The 25,410-nt window shown below is 35.8% G+C and overlaps 9 protein-coding genes across 15 annotated transcripts; 5 read left to right on the top strand and 4 right to left on the bottom strand.

Annotated features, from left to right (window-relative positions):
- Nucleotides 1–1,193: 1,193 nt before the first annotated feature.
- Nucleotides 1,194–4,165, bottom strand: LOC130508032 (zinc finger BED domain-containing protein RICESLEEPER 2-like). The gene is made up of 2 exons (XM_057003139.1): nucleotides 3,752–4,165; nucleotides 1,194–2,874 (listed from the first exon to the last, which is right to left on the bottom strand). Exon 2 carries the CDS (start codon nucleotides 2,871–2,873, stop codon nucleotides 1,503–1,505), a length of 1,371 nt encoding a protein of 456 aa, XP_056859119.1. The 5' UTR covers nucleotide 2,874; nucleotides 3,752–4,165; the 3' UTR covers nucleotides 1,194–1,502.
- On the top strand, nucleotides 1,409–5,306 carry LOC130508033 (uncharacterized). The gene is made up of 2 exons (XM_057003140.1): nucleotides 1,409–1,543; nucleotides 4,192–5,306. Exon 2 carries the CDS (start codon nucleotides 4,200–4,202, stop codon nucleotides 5,304–5,306), a length of 1,107 nt encoding a protein of 368 aa, XP_056859120.1. The 5' UTR covers nucleotides 1,409–1,543; nucleotides 4,192–4,199.
- Nucleotides 5,307–5,466: 160 nt separating this feature from the next.
- LOC108829354 (uncharacterized) lies at nucleotides 5,467–6,817 on the bottom strand. 2 transcript variants are annotated; one of them, XM_018603025.2, is made up of 5 exons: nucleotides 6,469–6,817; nucleotides 6,201–6,279; nucleotides 6,037–6,105; nucleotides 5,744–5,930; nucleotides 5,467–5,658 (listed from the first exon to the last, which is right to left on the bottom strand). In XM_018603025.2, exons 1-4 carry the CDS (start codon nucleotides 6,780–6,782, stop codon nucleotides 5,817–5,819), a joined length of 576 nt encoding a protein of 191 aa, XP_018458527.2. In that variant the 5' UTR covers nucleotides 6,783–6,817; the 3' UTR covers nucleotides 5,467–5,658; nucleotides 5,744–5,816. The 2 variants fall into 2 exon arrangements, with proteins under 2 accessions (XP_018458527.2, XP_018458519.2); XM_018603017.2 differs by having other exon boundaries at nucleotides 5,740–5,930.
- A 786-nt stretch (nucleotides 6,818–7,603) lies between these two features.
- On the top strand, nucleotides 7,604–9,709 carry LOC108843687 (uncharacterized). Its single transcript, XM_018616940.2, has 4 exons — nucleotides 7,604–8,104; nucleotides 8,437–8,673; nucleotides 8,867–9,084; nucleotides 9,194–9,709. The coding sequence occupies exons 1-4, from the start codon at nucleotides 7,838–7,840 to the stop codon at nucleotides 9,375–9,377; spliced, it is 906 nt and encodes a 301-aa protein (XP_018472442.1). The 5' UTR covers nucleotides 7,604–7,837; the 3' UTR covers nucleotides 9,378–9,709.
- On the bottom strand, nucleotides 9,710–11,285 carry LOC108843686 (leucoanthocyanidin dioxygenase). 2 transcript variants are annotated; one of them, XM_018616939.2, is made up of 3 exons: nucleotides 11,150–11,285; nucleotides 10,555–11,063; nucleotides 9,710–10,488 (listed from the first exon to the last, which is right to left on the bottom strand). In XM_018616939.2, exons 1-3 carry the CDS (start codon nucleotides 11,219–11,221, stop codon nucleotides 9,894–9,896), a joined length of 1,176 nt encoding a protein of 391 aa, XP_018472441.2. In that variant the 5' UTR covers nucleotides 11,222–11,285; the 3' UTR covers nucleotides 9,710–9,893. The 2 variants fall into 2 exon arrangements, with proteins under 2 accessions (XP_018472441.2, XP_056859121.1); XM_057003141.1 differs by having other exon boundaries at nucleotides 11,146–11,178.
- A 3,166-nt stretch (nucleotides 11,286–14,451) lies between these two features.
- LOC108839599 (PGR5-like protein 1A, chloroplastic) lies at nucleotides 14,452–17,222 on the top strand. 5 transcript variants are annotated; one of them, XR_008942685.1, is made up of 11 exons: nucleotides 14,466–14,735; nucleotides 14,812–14,924; nucleotides 15,016–15,112; nucleotides 15,209–15,309; nucleotides 15,401–15,457; nucleotides 15,550–15,626; nucleotides 15,718–15,880; nucleotides 15,962–16,059; nucleotides 16,142–16,221; nucleotides 16,723–16,844; nucleotides 17,051–17,222. XR_008942685.1 is itself a non-coding variant. In XM_057003145.1 (10 exons), exons 1-9 carry the CDS (start codon nucleotides 14,552–14,554, stop codon nucleotides 16,203–16,205), a joined length of 948 nt encoding a protein of 315 aa, XP_056859125.1. In that variant the 5' UTR covers nucleotides 14,452–14,551; the 3' UTR covers nucleotides 16,206–16,221; nucleotides 16,328–16,494. The 5 variants fall into 5 exon arrangements, 4 of the variants coding, with proteins under 4 accessions (XP_056859125.1, XP_056859124.1, XP_056859123.1 ...); XM_057003145.1 differs by lacking the exons at nucleotides 16,723–16,844; nucleotides 17,051–17,222 and adding an exon at nucleotides 16,328–16,494 and having other exon boundaries at nucleotides 14,452–14,735; nucleotides 14,818–14,924; XM_057003144.1 differs by lacking the exon at nucleotides 17,051–17,222 and having other exon boundaries at nucleotides 16,723–16,998.
- On the top strand, nucleotides 16,693–18,215 carry LOC108839465 (uncharacterized). The gene is given in 3 exon segments (XM_057004332.1): nucleotides 16,693–16,722; nucleotides 17,537–17,928; nucleotides 17,930–18,215. Coding segments are annotated over 3 exon segments (675 nt in total). The 3' UTR covers nucleotides 18,183–18,215.
- A 2,194-nt stretch (nucleotides 18,216–20,409) lies between these two features.
- On the top strand, nucleotides 20,410–23,015 carry LOC108843006 (protein FIZZY-RELATED 2). Its single transcript, XM_018616079.2, has 7 exons — nucleotides 20,410–20,989; nucleotides 21,193–21,420; nucleotides 21,550–21,792; nucleotides 21,886–22,080; nucleotides 22,174–22,275; nucleotides 22,389–22,520; nucleotides 22,616–23,015. The coding sequence occupies exons 1-7, from the start codon at nucleotides 20,504–20,506 to the stop codon at nucleotides 22,667–22,669; spliced, it is 1,440 nt and encodes a 479-aa protein (XP_018471581.2). The 5' UTR covers nucleotides 20,410–20,503; the 3' UTR covers nucleotides 22,670–23,015.
- A 366-nt stretch (nucleotides 23,016–23,381) lies between these two features.
- On the bottom strand, nucleotides 23,382–25,069 carry LOC108843007 (magnesium dechelatase SGR1, chloroplastic). The gene is made up of 4 exons (XM_018616080.2): nucleotides 24,597–25,069; nucleotides 24,228–24,401; nucleotides 23,927–24,094; nucleotides 23,382–23,854 (listed from the first exon to the last, which is right to left on the bottom strand). The coding sequence occupies exons 1-4, from the start codon at nucleotides 24,735–24,737 to the stop codon at nucleotides 23,522–23,524; spliced, it is 816 nt and encodes a 271-aa protein (XP_018471582.1). The 5' UTR covers nucleotides 24,738–25,069; the 3' UTR covers nucleotides 23,382–23,521.
- Nucleotides 25,070–25,410: the final 341 nt, after the last annotated feature.

Below are 25,410 nucleotides of genomic sequence, written 5' to 3' on the forward strand. Positions count from 1 at the left end.
CAATTTAAATGCATGAACTTTGTGATCATCCAAGCCTAATAAACCCAAACAATGAGTTCAATACTACAAGAATTGCAAAAAAGAATGTTTACATAATAGGTTATATATGAAGCACCAGGAACATAATCAGGATAATACAATACAATATAAAAGTATACTACACTCTTATCCGCGTAACCGTACGGATATTTATTTTCAATTTCAATTTTTATTTGTACTAAATGCTCATATTGCAGGATTATTGTAATATAATCAGTGTTTCGAAATCTGATTCAGATTCAATGTCAAATCAGTAAATGTAGTGACCTATATATATGTAATTCGGTTTAGTTTTTAGAAAAAAAAACTACTATATAAAAATCCGATAAAACTTGTAAAAATCGTTAAAATCTGGAATCCGACTATCTAATCAACCACTGTTTGATCCAGTCAATAACTTATATTTATTGTTTTATTTTGATTTTGTAATTATGTTATTAAAATTTATTTTGTATTATAAATAAGAAGTTAGGTTTTTAGTTTTTTACCATCATCTAGACTTTGATTTTTGCAATCGCGCGAATATTTATTTTGTTTTTTAAATTTTGTTTGTTTGTACTAAATGATGCATTTGTAAAAATTAATCGTAATACATTAAATATTCTTGTTAAATATTCTCGTGTGTGTTTTAACAATCTATTTTCACCCATATAAGGTATCAAATAAACAAATCCAACATCTATATGTAAAGAGACTTATGTATAAGATATATAGGAAACATTTTTTTTGAATAAAAATATGAAGAAATAGAGAACTAAGTTAGTATGGTATAATACGGAACTGATAAATTAGTTGTAACATTTATAAGGACAACATTATTATTCAACTTATATAAAATTTGTAACATATAAAACATGTGGAGTTAAGATATCTAAAAAAATGAATGTATCGATTAAATTTAAATCATTACAAATTAGTTACGGGTTTAAATTTGTGTCGAGATACATAATAATTTGGGTCATTTTAAATTGGTTGATGCCCAGAATTTTAGTTAATTATTTAATTATTCTATGAAAAAATAACAGTAGAAAAAATAATTTGAAATCAAAAATCTCTAAATGCTAATTATTTAATTAATTGTTCTGAATTGATTGTCATTAGATTTGAAAACAGATTGTATTGTTACCAAAGCTAGTTGAAAGAATAATACAAAATATAAAATCCCTGTAAATATGGATTTACACTAGCATTTACATAATTCAAAATAGCAAAATTCCTATAAATATGCATTTACATTCGTTTTTAAGTTAAAGTTAGATTTATTATATGCATTAGTTAAACTGTAAAAGACAAAAATAGTAAAAGTAAGTATTAAATTTATTACTTCAATGGAATGTGAATCAAGTTGAAAAATGAAGGAGTAATTTATTTGTCTCTGCTTGGAATCCTGCTGGAACACTAGCACTACCTGAAATTACTACTATCCCGGTTTGGCTTACACTGAAGGATATTCCCCATCAGCTTTACTCTAAAAAGGGAATAAGCTGGATAGCTTCGGGTATAGGTGCTCGGAGCACTATTTTAGTAATGACACTAAAAGGCTTCAACAGCTCGCATATTTTAGCTCCTCGGTCCCAGTCAGCGGCTGAAGGCAACGTCTTATAGTGGGTGTCAAAAGAGGCCATGCTTTCAAAAGCTGCTCTGAACTTTAATGCCCGGACTAGCATATCGTATGTAGAGTTCCATCTAGTTGAAACGTCAAGTGATAGATCTGCTCCACCCGTGATCCTAGGCCTAACTCTCTCAACACAAGCAGCAAAGGACTGTATCCTTTGTGGAGATGCCTTTACGTACCTGACACTTTCCCTAATGTCATGTAAAAGGTTCTTTGCTAACTCTAACCCATCTTTCACTATCAGATTTAGGATGTGAGCACAACATCGCACGTGCATGAACTTCCCATCACATAACAAACCACTGCCACTCATCATCTGAAGCTGCCCTTTAAGTATTCTCAGCATACTATCATTGTTGGTCGCATTATCTAAAGTGAAAGAGAATACTTTTTTCTCCAAACCCCAATCCTTCAAACACTCAATGATCGTGCTAGCAAGTTCCCCGCCAGTGTGTGGACACCTCGCAACGCAGAAGGCTAAGACCTTATTGTTCAACCTCCAGTCATCATCGATGAACGAGGCAGTCAGACAGAGATAACCCATGGTAGTGGGAAGAGCTACCCACAAATCAGAAGTAAAGCAAACTCTACCCTGATGCTTTGCAAACACATTCCTAAGCTTTTCCTTTTCTATTTCATACCTTCTAAAGACATCAGCGACAGCAGTTTGTCTACATATTGGTTTACAATCCGGATTGAGATACAAATCCTTAGCTCTAACCTTCTCATACTCAGCATATCTAAATGGCAAATCATGATAGATAATGATCTCGCTAGTCATCTCTCTATCAATCTGATGATCATATGCAGGCCTATCTACCGCTTTAGGCTTTTCTGGACAAGTGTCTAAATGGCGACTCAAGTGATGTGTACCATGTGTTCTAGTATTGATCACTAGCTTTTTACCACAATAGTTACACTGACCTCTTTCCTTGCCATCACTTTCAACCCCAACAGATGTAAAATCCTCCCAGACTTTAGAAGTTAAACGTCTCTTACGTGGTTGTCGACCTTGTGGTTGTGTCGCTTGAGTTGTTCCAGCAGCTTGTGTGTCACCTTGTTCTGGTTCTTGCATTTCTGTTTCTCCTTCTCTCATTGCATTTTCCTCATTTTCCTCATTCAAAGCATTTTCTTCATTCAAAGCATCTTCTTCATTCATGTCCATGTACTCCCTTTGAGCATCAAGGATTGCAATTGTGTTGAGACTCTCTAAATCCATCCTGAAAAGTGAAAATAAATTACAATTGTAAGCTTGTTTTCTGAAGTAAGCCAAATAAGAAGAAACCAAAATAGAAACCTGCAAAATAAATTACAACTCTGCATACTAACAATCTAATATTTTTTGAAAGCTAGCCATCAGTTTTGACAAGTACGAAAAAATATAACTAAAATGTAAGTTGTCAAAACAAAACAAATAAAATGTTAACTAAAATGTAAGTTGTCAGTTGTCACCAACTTGCTAAGTAAAACTTGCTCTTAATAAATTGACAAGTACGAAATCTAGCTAGCCATCAGGTTTAAAGACAACGACATGAAAGAGTCTTCAGATGATAAATCAGCAATAACGCCTGAAGAAGTAGTAGCGGTTGAAGAAGCTGTTACAACAACAACGGTGCTGCCAACATTCCCACCTCTGCCGGAAGAACCAAAGGAACTTCCTCAAAACCGACTCAATTCAGGTCTGCAAATCCTCCTAAGAAACCAAACAAACATTTACTCTTGTGTTTTTTTTTGTCTGAGATCTTGTTGCTGTCTCTCCATTGTAGCTTCTCTGGTCGTTCTGCTATTCTCAGCTTGAGGAGTCAGAGAGGAAGAAGCCACTGAAGCTAACACAGGCGATTCCAGGTGAATCGAAGACATAGTTTTAACTAAGATCAAAGTGATAAATGACTAGTACGGTAGTAGCAATAACAAAATCCGACTGAAGCTCATAGCAAAAACAAGAGCAGAGATGGCATATTGACAAAATCTACAACCTTTTTATACATACAGATAACAACACAGAATAGAAACCAAAGCAAAATATATATAACACAAACTCAAATAAGCTGAGAAAGAGAATCAAATAAGAAGAAACTGAGAAGAGAGAACCAATACCTTCTCTCAATTGAGATTGCGACCCTTCTCTCGATTTCTCAGGAGGATGAAACCGATGACGGCGTGAGACACTGAGACCCTTCTCTCGATTTCTCAGGAGGATGAAATCGACGACGGCGTGAAACCCTTCTCTCGATCTCTCAGATTTCTCGATTCAAAGTGAGACGGTGTCAAGGTCAAAAGAGAGAAGAGAACCGACGACAGCTTGATGAGAGTAGGGGGATGTCATACATCGTCGTTTCATTAACTGTAAAAGAAAAAAAAAATAAACGGGCAGCCCATTTATATTTGAGCTACGCCCATTTATAAACGGTCCTTAATGGGTATACCCTGTATTAACCCGTTAAATCGTTATACACACATAAACGGGTACGGGCTCACCCCGTTTACATAAGTGCCCGTCAAGCTCGCGGGCTTCCAACCCGTTTTAACATCCCTAGGTGCTCCAATGCTTACAAGTAGGCCTTGGCTTGATCCCATTCTTATGGGCGAGGCAAAAGTACTTGTAGAGGTTAAGCTGGATAGACCTTTCCCACAACGAGTTGCTCTTGAAGATGAGGATGGGTCAGTATCTATGGTCACTGTTATCTACTCATGGCTCCCATCCAAATGTCCAAAATGTGGACAGTTAGGACACAAGACTCCAAGATGTCTTGGTCTTCCTCCTATCCCTGTTTTTAAAGATAGTCGCTTCGTTGAGCCGCCACAAACTCGTACACCTCTTAGTCCTCCTGTCACTGATCCGATACATCATGGATCAATTCTGGTAACTGAAGCACAAATGACTTCACATGCTCTTTCAATTGATGCCCAAGGATGCATTTTACTAGATCAAGAGAGGAATGACGAGATCCCGTCAAACGTGCCATCTAAAGCTACTGCATACAATACTGATGCAAATGTCTCAACCCTCCAAATAACCCATTCTGCCTCAATGGAAACTGAGGCTGTCCCTCCTATAAGTTCACCAGCAGATAACTCCACAGCTACTAACGCTTCACCATCTGATATAGCATGTGTTCCTGAAACTACACAATTGAACACTGATTCTGGTTTCAGTGGAAACATCACTACATCAACTTCTGTTTCACCTTCTTCTTCTGCTCCTTTAGACTTTGCTACTGCAGGTACACTGTCGCTTTCTACCCCTGTGGTGGACTTTAAATGTAAATCCAGTGTAGATGGCATCCGAGATAGTTGCTTGCAGTTAAGTGATGCCCAAGGATCAAACAGGTTTGCTAATCTAGCCATGTTAGAAGAAGACATACAGCTGGATGTTGTGACCTCCCCCTCTCAACCTCTGTCACCATCAGTCAAAACCAGCGCTCAATTTGTTTTTAACTCTTCCCTGCCCTCAACGCCACCTTCATTCTCAGACTCTTTTGTTGACAATGTTGTGGCTTCAAGTTCCGATAGTTTCGATATGGTGCAAAGATCTCGTGGAGGTCGCTGCTTAAAACCATCTCAGAAGCTAAAGGATATGGAATGGTGCACTATCAGTGGGAAAGGAAGGCGTGGAAGAGGTACTACTCCTTACAGTCGTCGATCTCACTAAAACTTTTTATTCAAAAAGTTTGTCATCTTCCGATGTCTTCTTTTATGTTTTGCTTTTAAGCAAATGTGTTGCTTTGATTTACCGTATGTTTAACTTCTTATCATGAACTTAATGGCCGAGCCATTTTCTTGTAACCTTTCTAGTATTTTAATAGCAAAAATTTCGTCAAAAAAAAATTATTTTGATACTTCTAATAATATAGATATACACACACGCGATATACACACACGCTCAAGAAACATGTTTAGAGCAATCAAGAGATATAAAACAATCATCTTTCCGGTAATACCACATCCAAAGAGCTAATTGCTTCTCTAACTCACGACTCTCCAAGAACGTTACACTCGGATTCCTGCAACAGTCAAAAGAACATTATGAATCTCAGTCTCATTTTTTAGTTAATACTTCCATATCAATCAAAAGTCTCCCTTACCTGCCTTCAGTAACTATTGAAAACATATCATTCCTTTGACCTTCTTTTAAACACAAAGATGCATGTGTGTTTAGCCCTCACGGCTCTTCAGAGGTTTCCATTTTGGATGCAGACTTGTTAATTCTAAAGGCAGCGATGCACAAAGTAATATTACCAATCACAGTTAGTGCTCCCTGAAGCGCGACCAGCACCTAACGATGCAGCAATTCCCACCATTATCACAGTTAAGCAAAGAGCTTAGACTAATTCATCTATCAGTGTTTCACCAAATGAGAGTAAAAAACAGGTTTTATTCACCTCAAGAGATTCAGCATTGTAAAAGAAATGCCAAGTGCATGCGCAAAGAGCTCCACCTAGCAAAGGCACCTGAACAACAGAGGAAACAAAACCATGAAAAGCCTTTCAAAAATACAAGAATCTAAGAAGTAACCTGTTTGAATCAGCTTTGAGAGAGGTCTAACCATTCCCCAGGAGAGACCTTTCCATGACTCGTAACCCTTTCTTTCTCCATATTTCCACACCAACGCCATCGCCGTAATCCTACAAAACATCAAAACACACAAACATAAAGTCTCGATCTTTTAATGCAAAGTCTCGATCTTTAGACCGGTCTTAAACACAGAATGAAGATGTGTTATCTCGTATCTAAGAAACCCACAACAGCAAACAGTATCTCGCATCACTACAGATCAAAAGTTCAAAACTTTTCTAAGATGGAAGGAGAGGAACCATTCGACGACGCTGGAAACATGAACAGCCCAAGTGGGTAACGACAACGCATTAGCCGGCTCGCTTAGGTGAAGAGCATCAACCGCAGCCATAGCAGTACTATCTGGTCCTCCTCCCGCCATGAACGTTGCAGCCACCAAACCGGTTCCGACGAGACCCGACAGAGAAATCGGGTCATGGGTTAAGCTACGGCCACGGAGCTGACTGACAAGGGGAGACGGAGACGGAGGAGAAGAACGAAAATGGGAGGGAACTGGGCGGAGATCGGGTTTAGCGCAGGAGAAGATAAGAGTGGAGGTTGAAGCAATCGCCATGGCTCCTGAGATTTTTTTTGGTTTAAATTTTAAACCGGGTTTTGTCATCGAACCGTCCTTTTATTAGTTTTCAGAAAAGACACATGTGATGTGACAAAAACGGCAGTAGTGAATTTTTTGTTTTATTTTTGTCAACGAAAGTAGTAAATATACCATTTTATTATTTATTTTTTGATAAAGAAACCATTTTACCATTTACACATGAACATTTCTAATATTTAATTTAACTTTATAATTTACAAATGATATAGCTCAAATTGCTTATGAATTATATCACATTAAAATTAAAACTAAAACTAAATATATAATTAATATTTGTCTGAATTATATCAATAACTCAAACTAAATCAGATGTAAATTATGATATAAAATCATACTTAATATATATAAAAACTGAAAATTTCCAATAATTCTAAGTTCAAATCTTAATTATTTATAGTTTAACTAAGAGAGAACTTAAATGTATAACAGTATATTTGCTCATTTTACTCTTAAATAGAGTTTAAAAAAAAAAGAAAAGCTCTAATTTAATTATATTGTCTATTTTATAATAGAGTAAAAAATAGGTTTTGTTAGAATAAAATCTGATTTGATCATGAATTTTCATTTTGGGGAAAAAAGTTTTACATCTGAAATGCTCTATGGATATCAATATATGTGCTAAGAAATGTTAATTTCAGATTACCAGAAAAAGGTAAATTTCAAATTGTGAAAAGATAAAAAAAATATTTGGGTATTCTTTTTTCCTTTAAAAAAAAGAAGAAAAAAGAGGAAAGTAATTGGTGGAAAACATGTGTAAGAGAAAGAAAGCGATTAATGTACTCGTGTAGGATTATCGGCAGGCACAAACACAAAGCCACAAGACACAAGACACAAGGGCACAAGCAAAGAAGAAGAAGAAAGAATACACAAATCCCTGAAACCTTGCTCAGTTGCCAAATTGATTTGCATTCATCTTCTCCTTCCCACGCCCCAATCTCTCTACTTCTCCGATCACTTGGATCGGGGAATCCACTCGATTATAGGCTCTCTTTCCGTCTCTGGATTGTGTTCCGATGACGTGTCCGGTAGACGAAAAGGCACTTCTTTTGCCGCGGATGAAAGTCGAAGACGACGTCGAGAAAGGGGTTTATGTGAAACTGAGCGAGGCTCAAGAAGAATCATCAGGGCAGGAGGAGGAGAAGGAAGAAGAAGACGAAGTAAAGGAGGTTGCTGCTACGTCGCCGTTTTGGTCCTGGTTCAAGCTTGCTCTTTTATTCTCTTTCCTTGCTGCCTTGGCCTTCGTTGCTTACCGATGGGTCGGTCCTTTAATCATGGACAAGGTTTGCATCTTTTATTCCAAAACCAAATGCATGTCTCTTATTGACGGCTTTCCTTAGTCTTAGTCTTAGCATAGTGTTTGTCACTGTTTGGTTAGAACCTTGTGTATTGCCTCCTTAATGATGCCTCAAACTCTGCAAGTTATATAGATTTTGAGGGTTTCTGTGGGTTTTAATAATCTCAACCATGTTCATCATGTCTTTTATTCATCCTAGTACTAACGAATCCAACAGTTCTTGCATTAGAGATCATCTGTGTCTACTTTATTTTATTTTTTTTTGCTAACCAGGGGAACTGTTATTATCCACTTACTTGGTTTGTTTGTTGTTGGCAGGAGCTTATCCCGATTATAAAATGGGAGATAAGGACTTTCACACATCCCGTGTGCGGTCTTCTTGTCTTTGCATCCGTAGCTGTATTCCCCACTATACTTCTTCCCTCTACTCCCTCCATGTGGATTGCTGGGATGACCTTTGGTTATGGCTACGGCTTTCTACTTATTATCTCTGCTGCATCTCTTGGTGTCTCCCTTCCTTACTTCATTGGTCATCTCTTCCGCCACAATATTCAAGTATACCCTACCCCGATTAAAAAAAATATGTGTTTCTTTCTACTTTAGCTTGAATTAATCACTGTACACTAGAAAATCTTAGTTATATAATTTTTTTCTAGTTTCCTCAGATGGTGCATTTGATTGATGAAGCTGCAATTTGTGAATGTGTCTGAGATCTGTTTGTGTCTCTTTTATTCTCGTGATTGTGCAGGGATGGTTGGAAAGATATCCTGATCAAGCAGTGGTATTAAGAGCTGCGGGTGAAGGGAACTGGTTTCACCAGTTTCGAGCTGTGACTCTAATCCGGATTTCTCCATTCCCTTACATTCTTTATAACTACTGCTCTGTAGCAACTCGTGTTAAGTACGGTCCTTACATCACCGGATCTCTCTTAGGCATGGTGCCCGAGATCTTTGTTGCTATCTATACGTAAGTCAAGGTTCCTATCTCTGAATAGCATCTAAGCTTCTACTTAAGGTCCCCTTTTTCCTGTCCACTGACCAGTGTGTTGTTGTCTCGTTTTCTGTGTGTGTTGCAGAGGGAATCTTGTGAAGACATTAGCAGATGCATCTTCTGCAGATAAACACGGCCTCTCGGTTACACAGATCATTCTCAACATTTTGGGCTTTCTAGGAACTGTGGCTACGACGGTTCTCATCACAAAGTATGCGAAAAGACAGCTGGAGACCATGAAGAAAGAGGAAGAGGCATTGTTGCAATAAAACCCCTCAGAGTTGCTTTTATCTCTCGTCTCACTCCTTACACAGTTCACGTCTGCTCCAAGATGTGTAAGAGCACTGGTTATTTTGTTTCCTTGGTGGTTCTTCTCATCTCTTTAATTAACACAGCCTTCAAAAAAAGAAGAAGAAACATATATGGTGGTTAACTAGTAGTATGAACAGAGGGAGAATCTAACACCATTCTTGATTCTTGGGTGTAAGTAAGTATTGTGTACTTGTGTGGCTTTGGTGACATGAATTTAAAAAAAATTGTTATTTGCAAACGATGAAAATGAGAGAATCTTGGATTAATTTACTTTTCTTTTATGTTGTAATGCGTCAGATCAAATCAGTTTTATTTAAAGTAAACAAGCTTTAACATACCACAATGACACAATCCATATAAATATGTCTTCACATCTTTAATAAGACACACATCAAAGACATGATACATACACAAACATAAGATAACAGAGAAACTCCAACATAGAGTTTCACATGCTGTATAATGACTCAAACTTAATCCTTTTTCTCAGACACCAAATCCTTTTTCTCAGACACCAAATCCTCTTGGTCGTTCTTAAACAGCTTATGCGCAATATGCTGAGCAAACGTCCTTGGAGGAAACTTAGCCGGAGATTCAACACTCACCATCTCCGGCAACGGCTCGAGAACAATCTTATCCTTTGGTGGCTCACAGAACACAGCCCAAGAGATCCTAACCTTCTCCTTATTCACCAATCCGCGGTGAAGTATACTCTTGAACTTCCCGTTACTAAGAATCTCCAACGTATCTCCAATATGCATGACAATCGAATCGGGAACGCATTTTGCAATGACCCATTTACCCTCGTAGAACAGCTGCAAACCAGGAACCATGTTGTGTAGAATGAAGGTCAAAGCGCTTACGTCTGTGTGAGCTTCCACGCCAAGTGCTAGCTCAGGCTGAGGGCATTTCGGGTAATAGTTTATCTTCATTTGGAGGAGAAGCTCTTCTAAGCCACCAACCTCTTTCTCTAGACGGTCAGGCTCTAAGCCTAGACCGATAGAGAGAGCCTTGAAGACTTTTGTTGCTAGCAAACGAAGACACTTGGCGTACTCACTCGTCGCTTCACTACACTCAAACCAAAAACTTAAGAACTATATATAACATAACCAAAGTGAAACAACCAAAGCTTACATGTAATCAACTGGTGTCTTAGGCCATAGAGATAGATCTCTCTTGTCTTCAGGGTAAACAAGATGGAAGAAGTAATCTTCCCACTCAAGCTGTCCACTCGCGTTGTTAGCTAACTTACTTCCATACCCTTGAATCTTTCCCTTGGCTTGATCGTTTGCGTACTTCTCCTTCTCCTCAACGGGCAAACCGAAGAACTCTTCTCCTGACTTCTTCACACGCTCCATTAGTTCAACAGGTATACCGTGGTTGATCAGATGCATCACTCCCCAGTCCATAGCGGCCTTTTTGAGCTCCTCTATGCATTTCTCACGGATCGTTTGGTCTTCTGACTCTATGTCTTGGAGATCGATGGTGGGGACTTGTGGACCGTCTTCTCTCTTCTCTTCTTGGAACACGTCGTTGATGCTCTCTAGCTCTTCTTTTGGACGAATGTATTCTTTTGGGATCGTTTCGATTCCGCTCTTTGCTAAGCTCTCAACTCTTTCAACTGCAACCATCTTCTTGTAATGCTAAAACAGAGTAAGTAAAGAAGCTTAAAACAGGGGAAAAACAGAGTTATGTAATACGAAAAAGGATGTTCTGTTTATCTACTTACTCTTTGTCTTCTCGGTTTGTTGCAAGTAAATGAAATGCGCAAATGGTTTCTTATAAGGCAAAATATTTCCATTAAAAACAATAAATTAAAAAATAAAATTTAAAAACGATTGGAGCTACCGGTTGTTAGCGAATGTGGGAAGAAAAAGAAGAGAGGTAAGTGAGTCAGTGACACACTTAATGGTCACCGGAAGATTGTTGTTCGGTTGACTGTTGGTTTCACCATCCCTAATACATATCCAACGGTCAAACATACTTTCTCAATTCTGAAAGGAAAAGTTATTGGGCACTGAAACTAAAAAGCCCAACAAAAGAGGCCCAATGGAATATATAAACCAATCACTATCACATTTGGTGGCGTTTCTCCTGCGTCCGTGTGCACGTGCCTGAATCGTCTTTCCACGTGTCCACGTCTTGTGCTTCAACCAGTATAAGTGTGTCCACTGATATCCACATTTTATTTTATTTTTGAAAATTATTTTGACTGGTTTCAATTTTATACAAGACTTTTATTTTGAAAAAAAAGAAAATATATCACATTTTTCTATTTTAACCAAGAACTCTTATTTCATAGTAATTCTTACCCTGCTTATAGCTCTGAAATGAATAATTATATATAGTCTTTATTCCGAATTACAATATTTGTGTGGAAATTCTTTTACAAACAAATATTTTTTTTTTAGCAACTAAACAAAGATTATTCCTAGTAGCTAGCATAAAAAAATGTCTATGTTTCTGATTTAAAATGGTAAACTAGATTTTGACCCGCTCAACCGAACGGGTATCAATTTTCATTTTTTTCTTTGTTTATATTAAATATTATACATGGTTTGTAATGTGTGTACTAATATCATATATTTAAAAATAACAATGTACTTAGTTACATCGAATAATTTTTGTATTCTAAAGTAAATTATATGACCAATATTTAATGGACATCATATAAACAAATCAAACATTTGTATAATTAGGTTTATGTATAAAATATCTAGAAAATAAAATTTCTAAATTAAAAGTAAAAAACATATACAAATATGAGTTAGTATGGTATTAAAAATTGATACATTAGTTATAAAATTTGTAAAAAAATAAAAATATAGATAATTTATTCCATAGAATATTCAATTTGTATAATTGTATCAATAGTTTCAAAATAGAGAAGGTGTATGCACTGTGAAAATATTTTAAATCACGTTAGCAAAATTTCAAAAAGTATAGATTTCTCTGAAAATTTTAATTAGTTAAAAAACCTAGGAATGTGATCTAAATTTGTAATAAGTATTTATCTGTATAAGTGATTATATATATTTTAAAAATTTTACCCGATTAAATAATTGTTTATATGACATTTTTAAACATAATAATTTATAATTTATATTGAGTAATTTTATTTTGTTTTTATAACCCACCAATTGTATAATCCATACTTTTAAGAAATATGACCCAATATATTGGTACAAATGTATTTTTTATGGATCAAAAATTATGATAATGTATAATAAAAATGTGTATATATTAATTTTAAAATATATGGTGTTATATATTTTATATTTCAACATTTATCATACTGAACTTACATTGTGGTATTATTTATATGAAAAATATATGTGACATAATATTTTTATATATTATATAAATGATTATTTTAATGTGACTTTTATTTTTAGTTATTACGAATAAATAATAAAAATATAATTACATGTTTAGAATAAAATGTTTGTTAAATATTTAAAGCTATGTTTATTAATTATTTCCAAACACACATATATAAGAAAATAGGAAAAAAAACAATGAATAATATAAGTTAGGTTTATTAATATTTGTTGCCATTTTTTTTATTTCGAATTCGATTTTAGAAATGTATTAATTAAACAAAAAAAAATCATAAAAAGTAACCCACATTAAATAGAAATTGATTTTGAAAATACATTAATTAAACCAAAAAAGACAGATAATTTTTAGGAAAAAACACATTAAATAACTGAAAAAGACAAGCATTAATATATGAAGATTAATTAAATGCTCAGTGGCATATCATTGTAAATAATACTAAAAACTAAGAGGTATTTTTAAAGTGTATTTCTGTTTTAATAGAATAGATACGTAATGCTGACGTGGATATTTAGAAAAATATCATCAGAGATCTGCCTAGGAATTAGGGATGTTGTGATGGGCAAAATTACCCAGCCCGGCCCGAACCCGAAATGAACCCGCCCAAAAAATACCCTAAACTAAAAGACCCGAACAAAACCCGGTGTCATTAGAGTAACCCGCGAAAAACCCGAAAAGTATAGGGTTACCCACGGGTACCCGTGAAAAACCCTGTTTCTATTTTTTTTTTCAGTTTTGTGGATTTAGTTAAACTCTGTCTCTACTCCTACAGGGACAAACTCTTCCCAGACACTAGATCTTGCTCGCTTTGAGTGACTAAGAGTTTCAGCTGATTGAGTAGGATGAGTTTCACTTTGTGCTTGTCCTTGCGTTTCTGCTTCATCCTCATCATCAATCTCCATCCGCTCATTCTCAGCATTAAGAACTGCTATTGTTTCAAGTGTCTGTGAATCCATTCTGCAAAACCAGTAAACAATCACAAAATTTAAGTTATTATTGAATAAAAAAGTTATAGAGGATAAATCCAAATCACAAAAAAAAAAAAACTTTGAAGAGATTAGATATAAATATATAATTATATAAAAAACTTTTTACCTTGTTTTTTGTTGTCTACCAAGGTCAAAGACTCAGAGAAGCTCGTTGAGTCGTTTCCACGGCTCGCTACGCAGGGAGTTGGTTCAATAAGAAAGGGTGAGCTGTGATGTGAGTATTTGTATGGTTTCTTAATGAAGAAGAAAGGGAATGAAGATTCTCCTCTTTTGTTCTATGAATCGTGATTTTGCAGAGTAGAGAACATATACATGTACATGTATATGTTCTGATTTTGAGATCTGAGATTTGTGACTGGCCACGGGAAAAACAAAAAAAATTAGGGTAAAGAGAAACCAATAAAACGATGTCGACAATGTCGTTTCATTTACTTAATTTTTTTTTTAAAAAAAACCCATCGGGTACCCGAAACCCGATAGGGTAAACCCGAATGGGTAATTTACAGACCAAGACCCGCCCAAATAAAACCCGCGAATTTTGAACAGTAATAACTCGGGTTTTGGGCTTAAAATTTTAGTAGGGTTTTGGGTACCCAGCGGGTAATTACCCATTGTTAACATCCCTACTAGGAATTCATATCCACACTTGTCTTATCTCCTAATTTCTTCCCTCCAAATCAAATTCCTAATTTTAAAATAAAATAATTAAAAAAAAATCAGCTGAGAGTATCTCATCTTCAACCACACAAGGTTCCTGGAAAACAGAGGAAAAAAAAGGAATCTCCTTTCTCCTCCCAGGGAAAATGGGTAGCAAGATGCTGTTCAGTTTAACAAGCCCTCAACTCTTCTCCGCCGTTTCTCGCAAACCCACCACCCCTCCTTGTTTCTCGTCGAGGACTCAATGGTCTCAGCTCACCCCTGGAAGATCGGTTCCCTTGAGAAAAAGATTCTTCCTGTTGCCTGCAAAAGCCACCACAGAGCAATCAGGTCTTCACTTTGCCTCATATGTCTCAACTTGCTATTGAAGTTTTGAATTTGAGTCTTTTTGGTCTTCCTTTTTAAGGTCAAGTAGGAGGAGAAGACGTGGATAGCAACATCATGCCTTACTGTAGCATCAACAAGGCTGAGAAGAAATCAATTGGTGAAATGGAACAAGAGTTTCTCCAAGCCATGCAAGTAACGCCTACTTCAACCCTCCCCCCATCCTTTTTCATATACTAATAACAAATCTTTCAAGAGCCTGACCGACTGTTGTTTTTTGTTGCAGTCGTTCTATTACGATGGCAAGGCGATCATGTCGAATGAGGAGTTTGATAACCTTAAAGAAGAGCTCATGTGGGAAGGAAGCAGCGTTGTCATGCTAAGTAATCTAACTATGATCAATATCTTTTGTTTTTGTTTTTTCTTTAGGCGTATAAACTTCACTTTCATCTTTGGTTTGGTTACCATGACACCCGTAGGTTCTGATGAACAGAGATTCTTGGAAGCTTCGATGGCTTATGTTTCTGGAAATCCAATCCTCAATGATGAAGAATTTGATAATCTCAAACTCAAACTAAAGGTCCATTCTCCTTTTATGCTTCAAACTCAAAATATATATATTTTTCTCTAATAAGCTTTTCAGTTTTATGAATCTTTCTGCATTTCTATAGATGGATGGTAGCGAGATTGTGTGCGAGGGTCCAAGATGCAGTCTCCGTAGTAAAAAGGTTAAAGATAACATATTAACGATTCTTTGCTCAATGGTTATACCATATGACGATACTAATTTACTGTCTTGTTAATTTTCCTTTATATGTAGGTGTATAGTGATCTCGCTGTAGATTACTTCAAAATGCTATTGCTCAATGTTCCAGCATCCGTTGTTGCTCTTGGACTGTGAGTCTCAACAAACCAATTCTCTTATTTCTTCTCTATTCGAACATTCAGATCTTTTGAACCTGTCTTTACTAACATGGTTTTATTTCAGGTTTTTCTTCTTGGACGACATTACAGGTTTTGAGATCACATACATCTTGGAGCTTCCAGAGCCATTTAGTTTCATATTCACTTGGTTCGCTGCCGTGCCTTTGATCGTATACTTGGCTTCAACCATCACCAAATTGATCATCAAAGACTTCCTGATCTTGAAGGTAAAAAAGAAAAAAAAACATAACTCTAATTGCTAAAGAATAGCAACAACAAGATTCTTGATGAGTGTTCTTGTTCGGTAGGGTCCTTGTCCAAATTGTGGAGCAGAGAATGTTTCCTTCTTTGGAACAATTCTTTCAATCTCCAGTGGTGGCAAAACCAACAATGTCAAATGCACCAAGTAAGATTATAGCTTTAGACCTTTGTTTCTATTGTTTAACATGTAACTATATTTGAATATTTGATCAATCTTGTGGTTTCAGCTGTGGAACCGCGATGGAGTATGACTCTGGTTCTAGGCTGATCACATTGCCAGAAGGAAGCTAAGCTTGAACCCTGTGAGGTATACATCTTCATATACATAGTAATCCTGTTTAATTTACTCTCTTTTATGTTCACATGAAAGTTTGGGATATTATATTAAAGTTTTTTTTTTAATAATCTAGTAGAAGATGGAAAAGGAAAGAATGGGTTTTGTCAGAAGCAAAAATGGATTTGATGCCTGTATATTTAAGATCTTCCATGTTAGCTCTCTATCTCCTTCACATGATTTCTGATTTGTAAGTACTGTGTAAGCAATAAGGGAAAATATTTAATGAATACTTCTTCACCAACTTTTCAAAGGTGTAATATGATATTTAATTCAGACTTTACTTCACAAAGTGAAATTAAATTTTACAAAGTTAGGATTTTATTTATTTTCTTATATTTAAATCGTAAAAGAAATGGATTGAAAGTCATGAAGTTGTTGTCAAGATTTTGACTTCAAATCTAACTTTAAAAGGATGATTCTATAAATAAAAAGTCACACGTGATGTATGTGGGTTCACCTTCAATATGTCAGGTACATTTTATTTTCTACCCTGTCCTCAGAGAAGAAGGTTTACAAGCTTTTCTTCCATATGCTCAACAACGCACACAAATTTAGGAGTAGCGTATAGTGTGTGGTTGTAAGAGATTCAAATGGTATGTAACACAAAGAGATTGATTGATTATGGAGCTAAAGTCAATAACACATAATTAGATGACAGACAAAAGCATAACCATTACACAAAAGAGGAAAATGTCACGAATATTAGCACGCCAGTGTGTCTCTTCTTTTTTATATAATAAGTTACTATTTTCTTAGTTTTGAATGGTAATTAACACACGATTAATCTTTTTTTGGTCAGGCACAAGAGTTTAATCATGATCATCATCTTCCCATGCTTGTATCATCATTAACTCAATTTTCTCCTCCACTAGACCTATCAATTGCTTTTCTGTTGATATGAAAAAAGCATTTAAAATTTTAAAACCTCTACGTTAGAACGGTCGTATATGTTTAGAATTTGTTTCTTTACTCTTCACTTCCTACAAACCCTATAGTCTCTTGATCCTCTCATGGATTCTTTTTTCCTTTTGTACATCAAAGATCCCTAATACCATCATCATTCTCGTCAGACTTCTCTTATCATTCCACCAATCTGTTTCTCAATCAATCCAATCTACTCATCTTCTTGATCTCATGATCAGAGATTACACCATTACAAATTTTAAAGCCAAAACTGAACACACAGAAAATCCATCTCCCTTCTAGTTTCTCCGGTATAGAAATCTACACGGTCATGTTAAGATAGCTTACAATGCATGTTTGTCTCTGGTCCTCGGTCTAGTAGCTTATACTGCTAACTAACCCTAACGGTGTGGCTACAAACCCTTACGAGGTTAACGTTGTTGGTACCGATCTCAACCCAATCTTGATTGATTTCTTGAACAGCAAGGCAGGTTGTAACCCTGGCCCTGACCCTAAGACGACAAAGAAGAACTCATCAGACTTGTTTGCGTGTTACGCAAGCAGCGGTAACACAACGTTTAGTGATCAAGTTTCACTTTATGTTTGCAAAGGAACGAGAAAAGGGCATTACTCTCTCGTGGTAACGACAGAGGCTGGAGGAAAAGATGACAGTGGTGGTAGTGGTAACATGAAGACACCATCGACGGAGATGAATGACGGCAGCTGAGGAGGAAAGTTGAGCCGGTGGAAAGTGGTGGTAGGTAGTGTGATTGGACCGCAGTCTTTTTGGGTTGTTGGTGGTGGCGACGTTAGTGAAGGGCAAGAAGAAAGCAGAGGGAGAGAGAGTGAAAGAGAAGAGCTTATGATATGAAGAAGCTCTTCAGGTTTCAATGGTGGGTCATGTTAGTGCTCCCACTGCTTCTGGAACTAGAACTCTTCACATAATGCTGGATGATAGGTATAAAACACTCATACAAATCATTATCCATAATTATAATTTGTTTTCTGATTGCCCCCTAAAATTTTGATGTGTTAATTGAGTTTCCTAAATACATATAAATGCATATAATAGTTTTCAAAAAAATAATACATATAATATATTATTAGATAAATTAGTTTGAATGGATCCAATGTGAAATCTCATTAAGTGTTTTCATTTAATTAAAACTAGATTAGGACCCGCCCTAAAAGGCGGAAATTGATTTGTCAAATTTCAGTTAATAATATATGGTATATATAATATGTGTATATAATATTATATATATTTTGTGTAACATTTATATAATATATACATATTAGACATATATATAATATTTTATTAAATATATATAGAATTTAATAGTGTTATAATTTGTGTTGTACTTGTTATTAGTTTGTATTTAATCTTCTTTCATTTTTAGTATAATAATTTGCCTTGTCACATCTTTTACTTTTTAACTTATACACATAGTTATGCCATTTTTTTTTAAAAAAGACTTATACACATAGTCTCGTAAAATGTAATATATAAAAAAACATATTTAAAAAATCTACTGACCATATGTCACCATTATTTGGTTGTTTGAACAAAAAAAATCATGTTCTTGCATAACTGTGTATGTTGTGATATGATGTAGGTGAAGAGTAAATATATGGAAGTAAAGTTAGTAATACGAACATGAGCCTATGTTGGTCTATGCCATAATTATTTGGTTTTTGGAAGATCAATGAGCATAAGCATACACGGTCTTTGTATGCTTACGTTGTAAATGAGTCAGATATTTTTTCTCTTATGTCTGGAATGATATGGAACTCGTTGATTTAAGAGTGGTTTAGTTTTATATGATCTAGTTATATTAAGAGATTAACCAAAAATATTATAAAAATGTTACTGGTTAGGTTTAACTAATCTATGTTGGTTAAGATTTGGTTTAATTTAAGTTGGTAGGTTGCATTGTATAGGAGGCATGATATATTCTAACAACAACTATGAAAGAGTCCAAAATTTAAATGAGAACTTCAAATAGTAGATAATCCATAAATTAATAGATTAGATAAAAGAATATATTCTTTTATTACCTTTGCAAAAGTTAAAACTTTTACAGAATGCAGCATTTTCTCTTTTAAAATTGTACTATATTTTTTTACATAGGTAGATATATATATATATATATATATATATATATATATATATATATATATATATATATATATATATATGTCCCAACTTTTACATTGCAAGATTCAATTCTTTTATTCTCCATTTTGATTTATCCTATTTATATATATTTTAGCTGTCGTGAATAAAAGATAGTATGTAGAGTTTATAGAATTTACATCTCCACCTCCACCTCCACCTCCACCTCCACACATGAACAAGGGGCAAGGGGACATGTCTTTAGACATGAAAGCTGTTTTCACCAAACATCGTAATTGCATGGACTTCTCTTTTATTTTAATTTTTCTTGATCTGTTTGATTCTCTTTTGTTTTCTTTATTATACAAATCTTTTTTTGGTTCATACAACTGTCTAGTTTTCTTAATTTATTGTGTGGTAGATCAACTTCCGAACGTGATAGGTAATGAAAACAAATAACTTCAATGCAACTTGCAAGTAATATTCATAAACCTTTTAGGAAATGTTTCTTAAAAAACATTTTAGGAAAAATAAAGAATTAACATTTATTTATTTCAGCAAAATTATTTACCTTTTCCATCTTTTGAGTGTTTTAGTTAAATTAGAAATTTTAAATTTTAAATTTAATTACGTTTAATTTAATAGTGTGCTGTTTTGTAAAAAAAAAACAATAATGTAATTTTTTGCTTACTAAATATTCTGATTAGATTTATTTCAGTTTGTATATTGAATAAAAAGTTAATAAGTCAAATTTCAGATCTTGATTTGGCGTAGATCTACAAGATTTATGTAAGTCTTAAAAAAAAAATCTGGATCTGCCATCTACTCAACTATGATTATAAAGATCACTAGGTTTTGGTAGAAAAGGGGTGAAAATGGAGTTAATACTAATAAATATTTAGGCAGATCTAACTGGGCCTAGGTTTAAGCCCATTAAAATCTCTAAAATCTAACGATTAAGATTCAATCATGACGTAACTAACAAAAACATCACCTGATCAACCACTTAATTTCGCATCAATTCACATGTCGTTTTCTGTTTCCTTGAGATTTCCCGGGAAAGAAAAATAAAAATTAAAAAAAGGAAAAAGTAAAAATAAAAATAAAAATAAAAAGAAATTAAAAAAGGACAGAAGAGAGTTATGTTCCAACACTACTACTTAGCCTTTGGTCCGAAGGGTGAAGAGAAGGAAAGAAAAGAAAATTAAAAAAAAATAAAAGTCAAAACTTTCAATGGAAGATCCTACCGCAAGCAACAACGTGACACCTCCGGCGAATTCATCATCATCATCATCATCATCTTCTTCCTCTCACACAACCCCATCGCCGTCGACGAAAGTGTCACTCGAGTCACGAATCAATCGTCTGATCAATGCCAACCAATCGCCATCACCGTCGCGGTCTATATACTCCGACAGATTCATACCTAGTAGATCCGGATCCAATTTCGCGCTCTTCGATCTCGTCTCTCCTTCCCCTAGCAGCAAAGAAGACGGCGCCGGCTCTTACGCGACGCTCTTGCGCGCGGCGATGTTCGGTCCCGAGACGCCGGAGAAACGGGACATCACCGGCTTCTCTACGTCGAGGAATATCTTCCGGTTTAAGACGGAGACGAATCGGTGTTTGAATTCTTTTTCTCCTTTTGTGTCTGATGACGGTCCTGGTGTTAGTCATGCTCCCATCAAGGCCTCCAGGAAGGTGTCTCGATCCCCCTATAAGGTAAATAGTGTTTAGATTCTCGATCTCGTTGACTTTTGTTGTTAGATTCAATCGATGCATGAAGCATTGGTGTGATCCTTAGTGATGGTCTCAAAAATTGGTTTTGATCTTTAGATCAAACTATTATTGAAGAATGCTTGTTGTTTACTCTTCTTTTCAATACCTCTTGCTGACCTTTGTTCTTGTTCTTTGGTGTTGTTTAGGTATTAGATGCACCGGCTTTGCAAGATGATTTTTATTTGAATCTAGTGGACTGGTCCGCGCAAAACGTTCTCGCGGTGGGATTAGGGAACTGCGTGTATTTGTGGAACGCTTGTAGCAGCAAGGTAACTAAATTATGTGATCTGGGGGCTGATGATAGTGTTTGCTCTGTGGGTTGGGCGTTTCGTGGAACTCATCTAGCTGTTGGAACTAGTTCCGGGAAAGTACAGGTTACAAATCTCATTTACCCTTCTTTTTGTTCTTGTCCATACTCTTAGGCCTAAGTGTGTATATACCTTAGAATTATAAATGTTATTTCGATAAAATATTTCACAAATAATTGTATTGGGTGGTGACAGATATGGGATGCGTCGCGTTGCAAGAGAACAAGAACAATGGAAGGTCATAGACTAAGAGTTGGAGCACTGGCGTGGGGATCATCTGTTCTGTCATCTGGTAGTAGAGACAAGAGTATTCTTCAGAGAGACATACGTTGTCAAGAGGATCATGTCAGTAAACTGGCAGGTCACAAATCAGAAGTATGCGGCCTCAAGTGGTCTTATGACAACAGAGAGCTAGCTTCTGGTGGAAACGACAATCGGGTTTGTACTTTTTTTTTACAGTTTTCTTACATTTTTTTTAACCGCTAGCATGGCTTTAATATTTGTTTTATAATAAATGTTTTTTTTGTGCAGCTTTTTGTATGGAACCAACATTCAACACAACCGGTTTTGAAATACAGTGAACACACAGCAGCGGTTAAAGCAATAGCTTGGTCACCTCATGTTCACGGGCTGCTTGCTTCTGGTGGCGGGACTGCTGATAGATGTATACGGTTTTGGAATACAACGACGAATACTCATTTAAGTTCCATAGATACTTGCAGTCAGGTTCAAAAAGAATAAATCTTTAGCTTTTTGACATGAAACATAACCGAATATGTGTGTTATGAAACAGTCTTTGTTCTTGTTGCATATTGACAGGTATGCAATCTAGCTTGGTCTAAGAACGTAAACGAGCTGGTTAGCACGCACGGATACTCCCAAAACCAAATCATAGTCTGGAAATACCCAACCATGTCCAAAGTAAACAAATCTCTCTGTCCTTTTTGCCCTCTGTATATTACTTACTCTGCATCATTTATGTATTATATGTGGTTAACTTAAACCTGTCTCTCTCTCTCTTTTGGGGGGTTCAGATTGCAACTCTGACAGGTCACACGTACCGTGTTCTGTACCTAGCGGTCTCACCAGATGGACAGACGATTGTAACCGGAGCAGGAGATGAAACCTTAAGGTTCTGGAACGTCTTCCCATCCCCAAAATCTCAGGTAAAAAATAATCAACTTATCTACATTTAGTGATCTCAAAATGCTACTTTTAGAGGATATATTATAAATAAATCTTTTCGTTAAACTCTACGCAGAACACGGATAGTGAAATCGGTTCCTCATTCTTTGGTAGAACAACAATTCGTTGAAAATCTCTTTCAGAACACACACAGAAGAGACACAAAAGACAGATATACATGTTTCTTTTCATTATTACTTCAACAGCCGCAGCAGCAGCCTCTAAGTTGGTCTTCTCAACCAACATTTTTTACACACACGGAGTCAGAACAAATTATATTTATCACACGGATGCAAAGAAGATCTAACCCTTTGATACAAAATGGGTTCGTCAAGATGCACATCAAAATTTTCCAAAAAAGTGTATATCTTTATTTTTAATTCATACAAGAAGTTTTTTTGAACACATTTACCATTTATAAAATGAGGAGGTCACCATTAATAATAATAATTAAATGCAATAATTCGTTGCCCCCATTCTCTCTATACATTACTTCTTGTTGTTGTCTTGATATAGTTGTAAATTTACAGGTAGGCATAGATAGACTAATGGGGCCAGAGAAACAGAGTCATCTTTTGTTTTGTTTTAACAATCAAAAGAAGAAGATTGTGAGGGAAAGTATTAGACCAAATAAAAATCCAAAAGAATGATTTGGAATCATTAGAAAAAAGCAAGGAGTGGTCAGTACGTTTCGTATTGTAAACCAGACGATTCTTTTTTTGCCGTCACTCACTCCTTAATCTCTCTTTGCCTTCACGTCTCTTCTTGGTTTCACGTGGTGTTACATCGGTGACTTGTGTCCTAATTCTAATCAACTTTACTTTGTGTGGTGTTGGTGATGATTTTTATGAATAGTAGTATATTAACCATTTCATTATTTTCCTATACCAACATTATGTACACCAAACCAAACCAAAACCTATATTAGATCCATCCACCAAAAAGGTTTTTTTAACAGAAAGTTGTATATCGGTTAAAATGACTAGAGTTTCTCCGGATTAGGAGTAGACATTCCCTCCACCTGAGTCCCAGAGTAGTAGCTATCAACACCTTCATTATTACTAAGACTATGAGACCACGGAATCGAGCTGATCGGTGGAGCACAACAAGTGCATTCATCCACGCACTGCATCTCAGGAAGAGTTTGAGTCCTGTGACGACCATCAGGAGAAGTAGCTTCCCAAAGCGGACCCCAACATTCGACTCTGTTGAACTCATTGACGTTGGAATGGAAATAAACATAAACAAGAGCTTCTTGTAGCTCAGGATGGTGGTTCAACAAGTTTACATCTCCATGGACAAAAGCATTCAACACCTAAAATTATCAAAAAAAAACAAATCATAGTTAAAAGAGTTACTTTTTTTTGACTTATGGAAAGTTACTCACCACTGGTAGCTCTTTGCAAAAGATGTAGTATCTAAACTTTGCGAATAGATCTAGAAGGAAATGGCCACCGCTTATGTGACAGTGAACGTGGAGAGACATTTTCCCTTTCACTTTCTTCCATTCTGCTACGACTTCATCTCGGTATAGCTTATTTGCCCATCCTTGCAACTATATTAAGAGCATTTTTTTTTTTAAACACATCAAAAGCAACTTAAAAAATTGCTGAAACCATTACAGATACAGCCTATAACACTAAACCATTTCAATGTTCCTTAATATTATTACTCATCTTTTTGGTTACCTGAGAATTGTTAATGGAGTGAGAAATAGCTAAAGTTAGTTTAGCAGTAATGTCACTGTGAGTGAGGGTATAAGTTCTTGGAAGCGTTAAGGGATGCTTCTTCTCGTCAACTCCTAAAAACAATACTTTCAACTTGGATGATTCGAAAAGCGCCGGTCCAAACAACCTTGCCATCTGCACACAAAATCCAAAAAAAAAAACCCTTTTAAAGATAAAATCAAATATGTGTCCTTTACTTTTGATCCAGGAATCACTTGTCTAGACACTCAGATTATATCCAGAAATAGAATTAGATGCTCAGATGCAACAAGAAATGTCTAATTCTAAACAAACGACGAGACTCAAATTAAGGAAAAAAAAGGTTCTTACGGGAACAATCGAATGGCTTTTCCTCTTGGATCTTGTATTGGCCAGAAAGAGTGAGCTGTTGCTGTTACTGTTACTCCGGTTGTCGGAAAAAGCTGGTTTCAGCTTTGTTGGTAACAACAGACTCGCCGACAAACTACACATCTCTACTCTCTCTCTCTCTCTCTCTCTCTTGAATCAAAGCTTCAATTTTTTTTTTCAGAAAGAAAGTTAGCCCTAAAATACAGAGAGACCCTTCTCTCTTTTTTGCGGAGGCTTCGGAACCACAAATCTCACGCGATTTCTAAGCGTGTTCGTTCGGACAACACACTGAAACCAAAGTAGAAAGCTTGTAACTTTTTAACAAATAATAATCGAGCTTGCTTGGAGCTTTAGCCTTTGAATTTTTTACTTTCTGGAATCTAGGGAACTTTATGATGCGTATTAGGTTAGGTTGTTTCTTTGTGTGCTTAAAAGGGGTTGGATTGCTTCACGTTTCACACTTCCCTTGCCCAAATCAGGACACTCTCTTTGGAACATTTTTCTGAGCACCAGATACTGCCACGTGTTCTCACCAGTCTTTGAATGAGCTGGGCCATGTGTCTTCATTTTGGGGCTAACAAGTGGAGTTAACACTCTATTTGGATAACTTAAGCCACCTCGTCGCTATAACCTCGATCATGAACTTGCCGAACCGAACCTAAGGTCCTTTTCCGGTTTAATGTAACTGACTTGGTTTACTCTATTTTAGAATTTACATGTCAATATAAAGTCTTTTGATTTTAATTTTTTTTTTGAAAAAAAAAAAGTCTTTTGACGTTTGTGATATCTACAGGCT

Source organism: Raphanus sativus, chromosome 2 (assembly GCF_000801105.2).
Source record: "Raphanus sativus cultivar WK10039 chromosome 2, ASM80110v3, whole genome shotgun sequence".
Taxonomy (NCBI): Eukaryota; Viridiplantae; Streptophyta; class Magnoliopsida; order Brassicales; family Brassicaceae; genus Raphanus; species Raphanus sativus.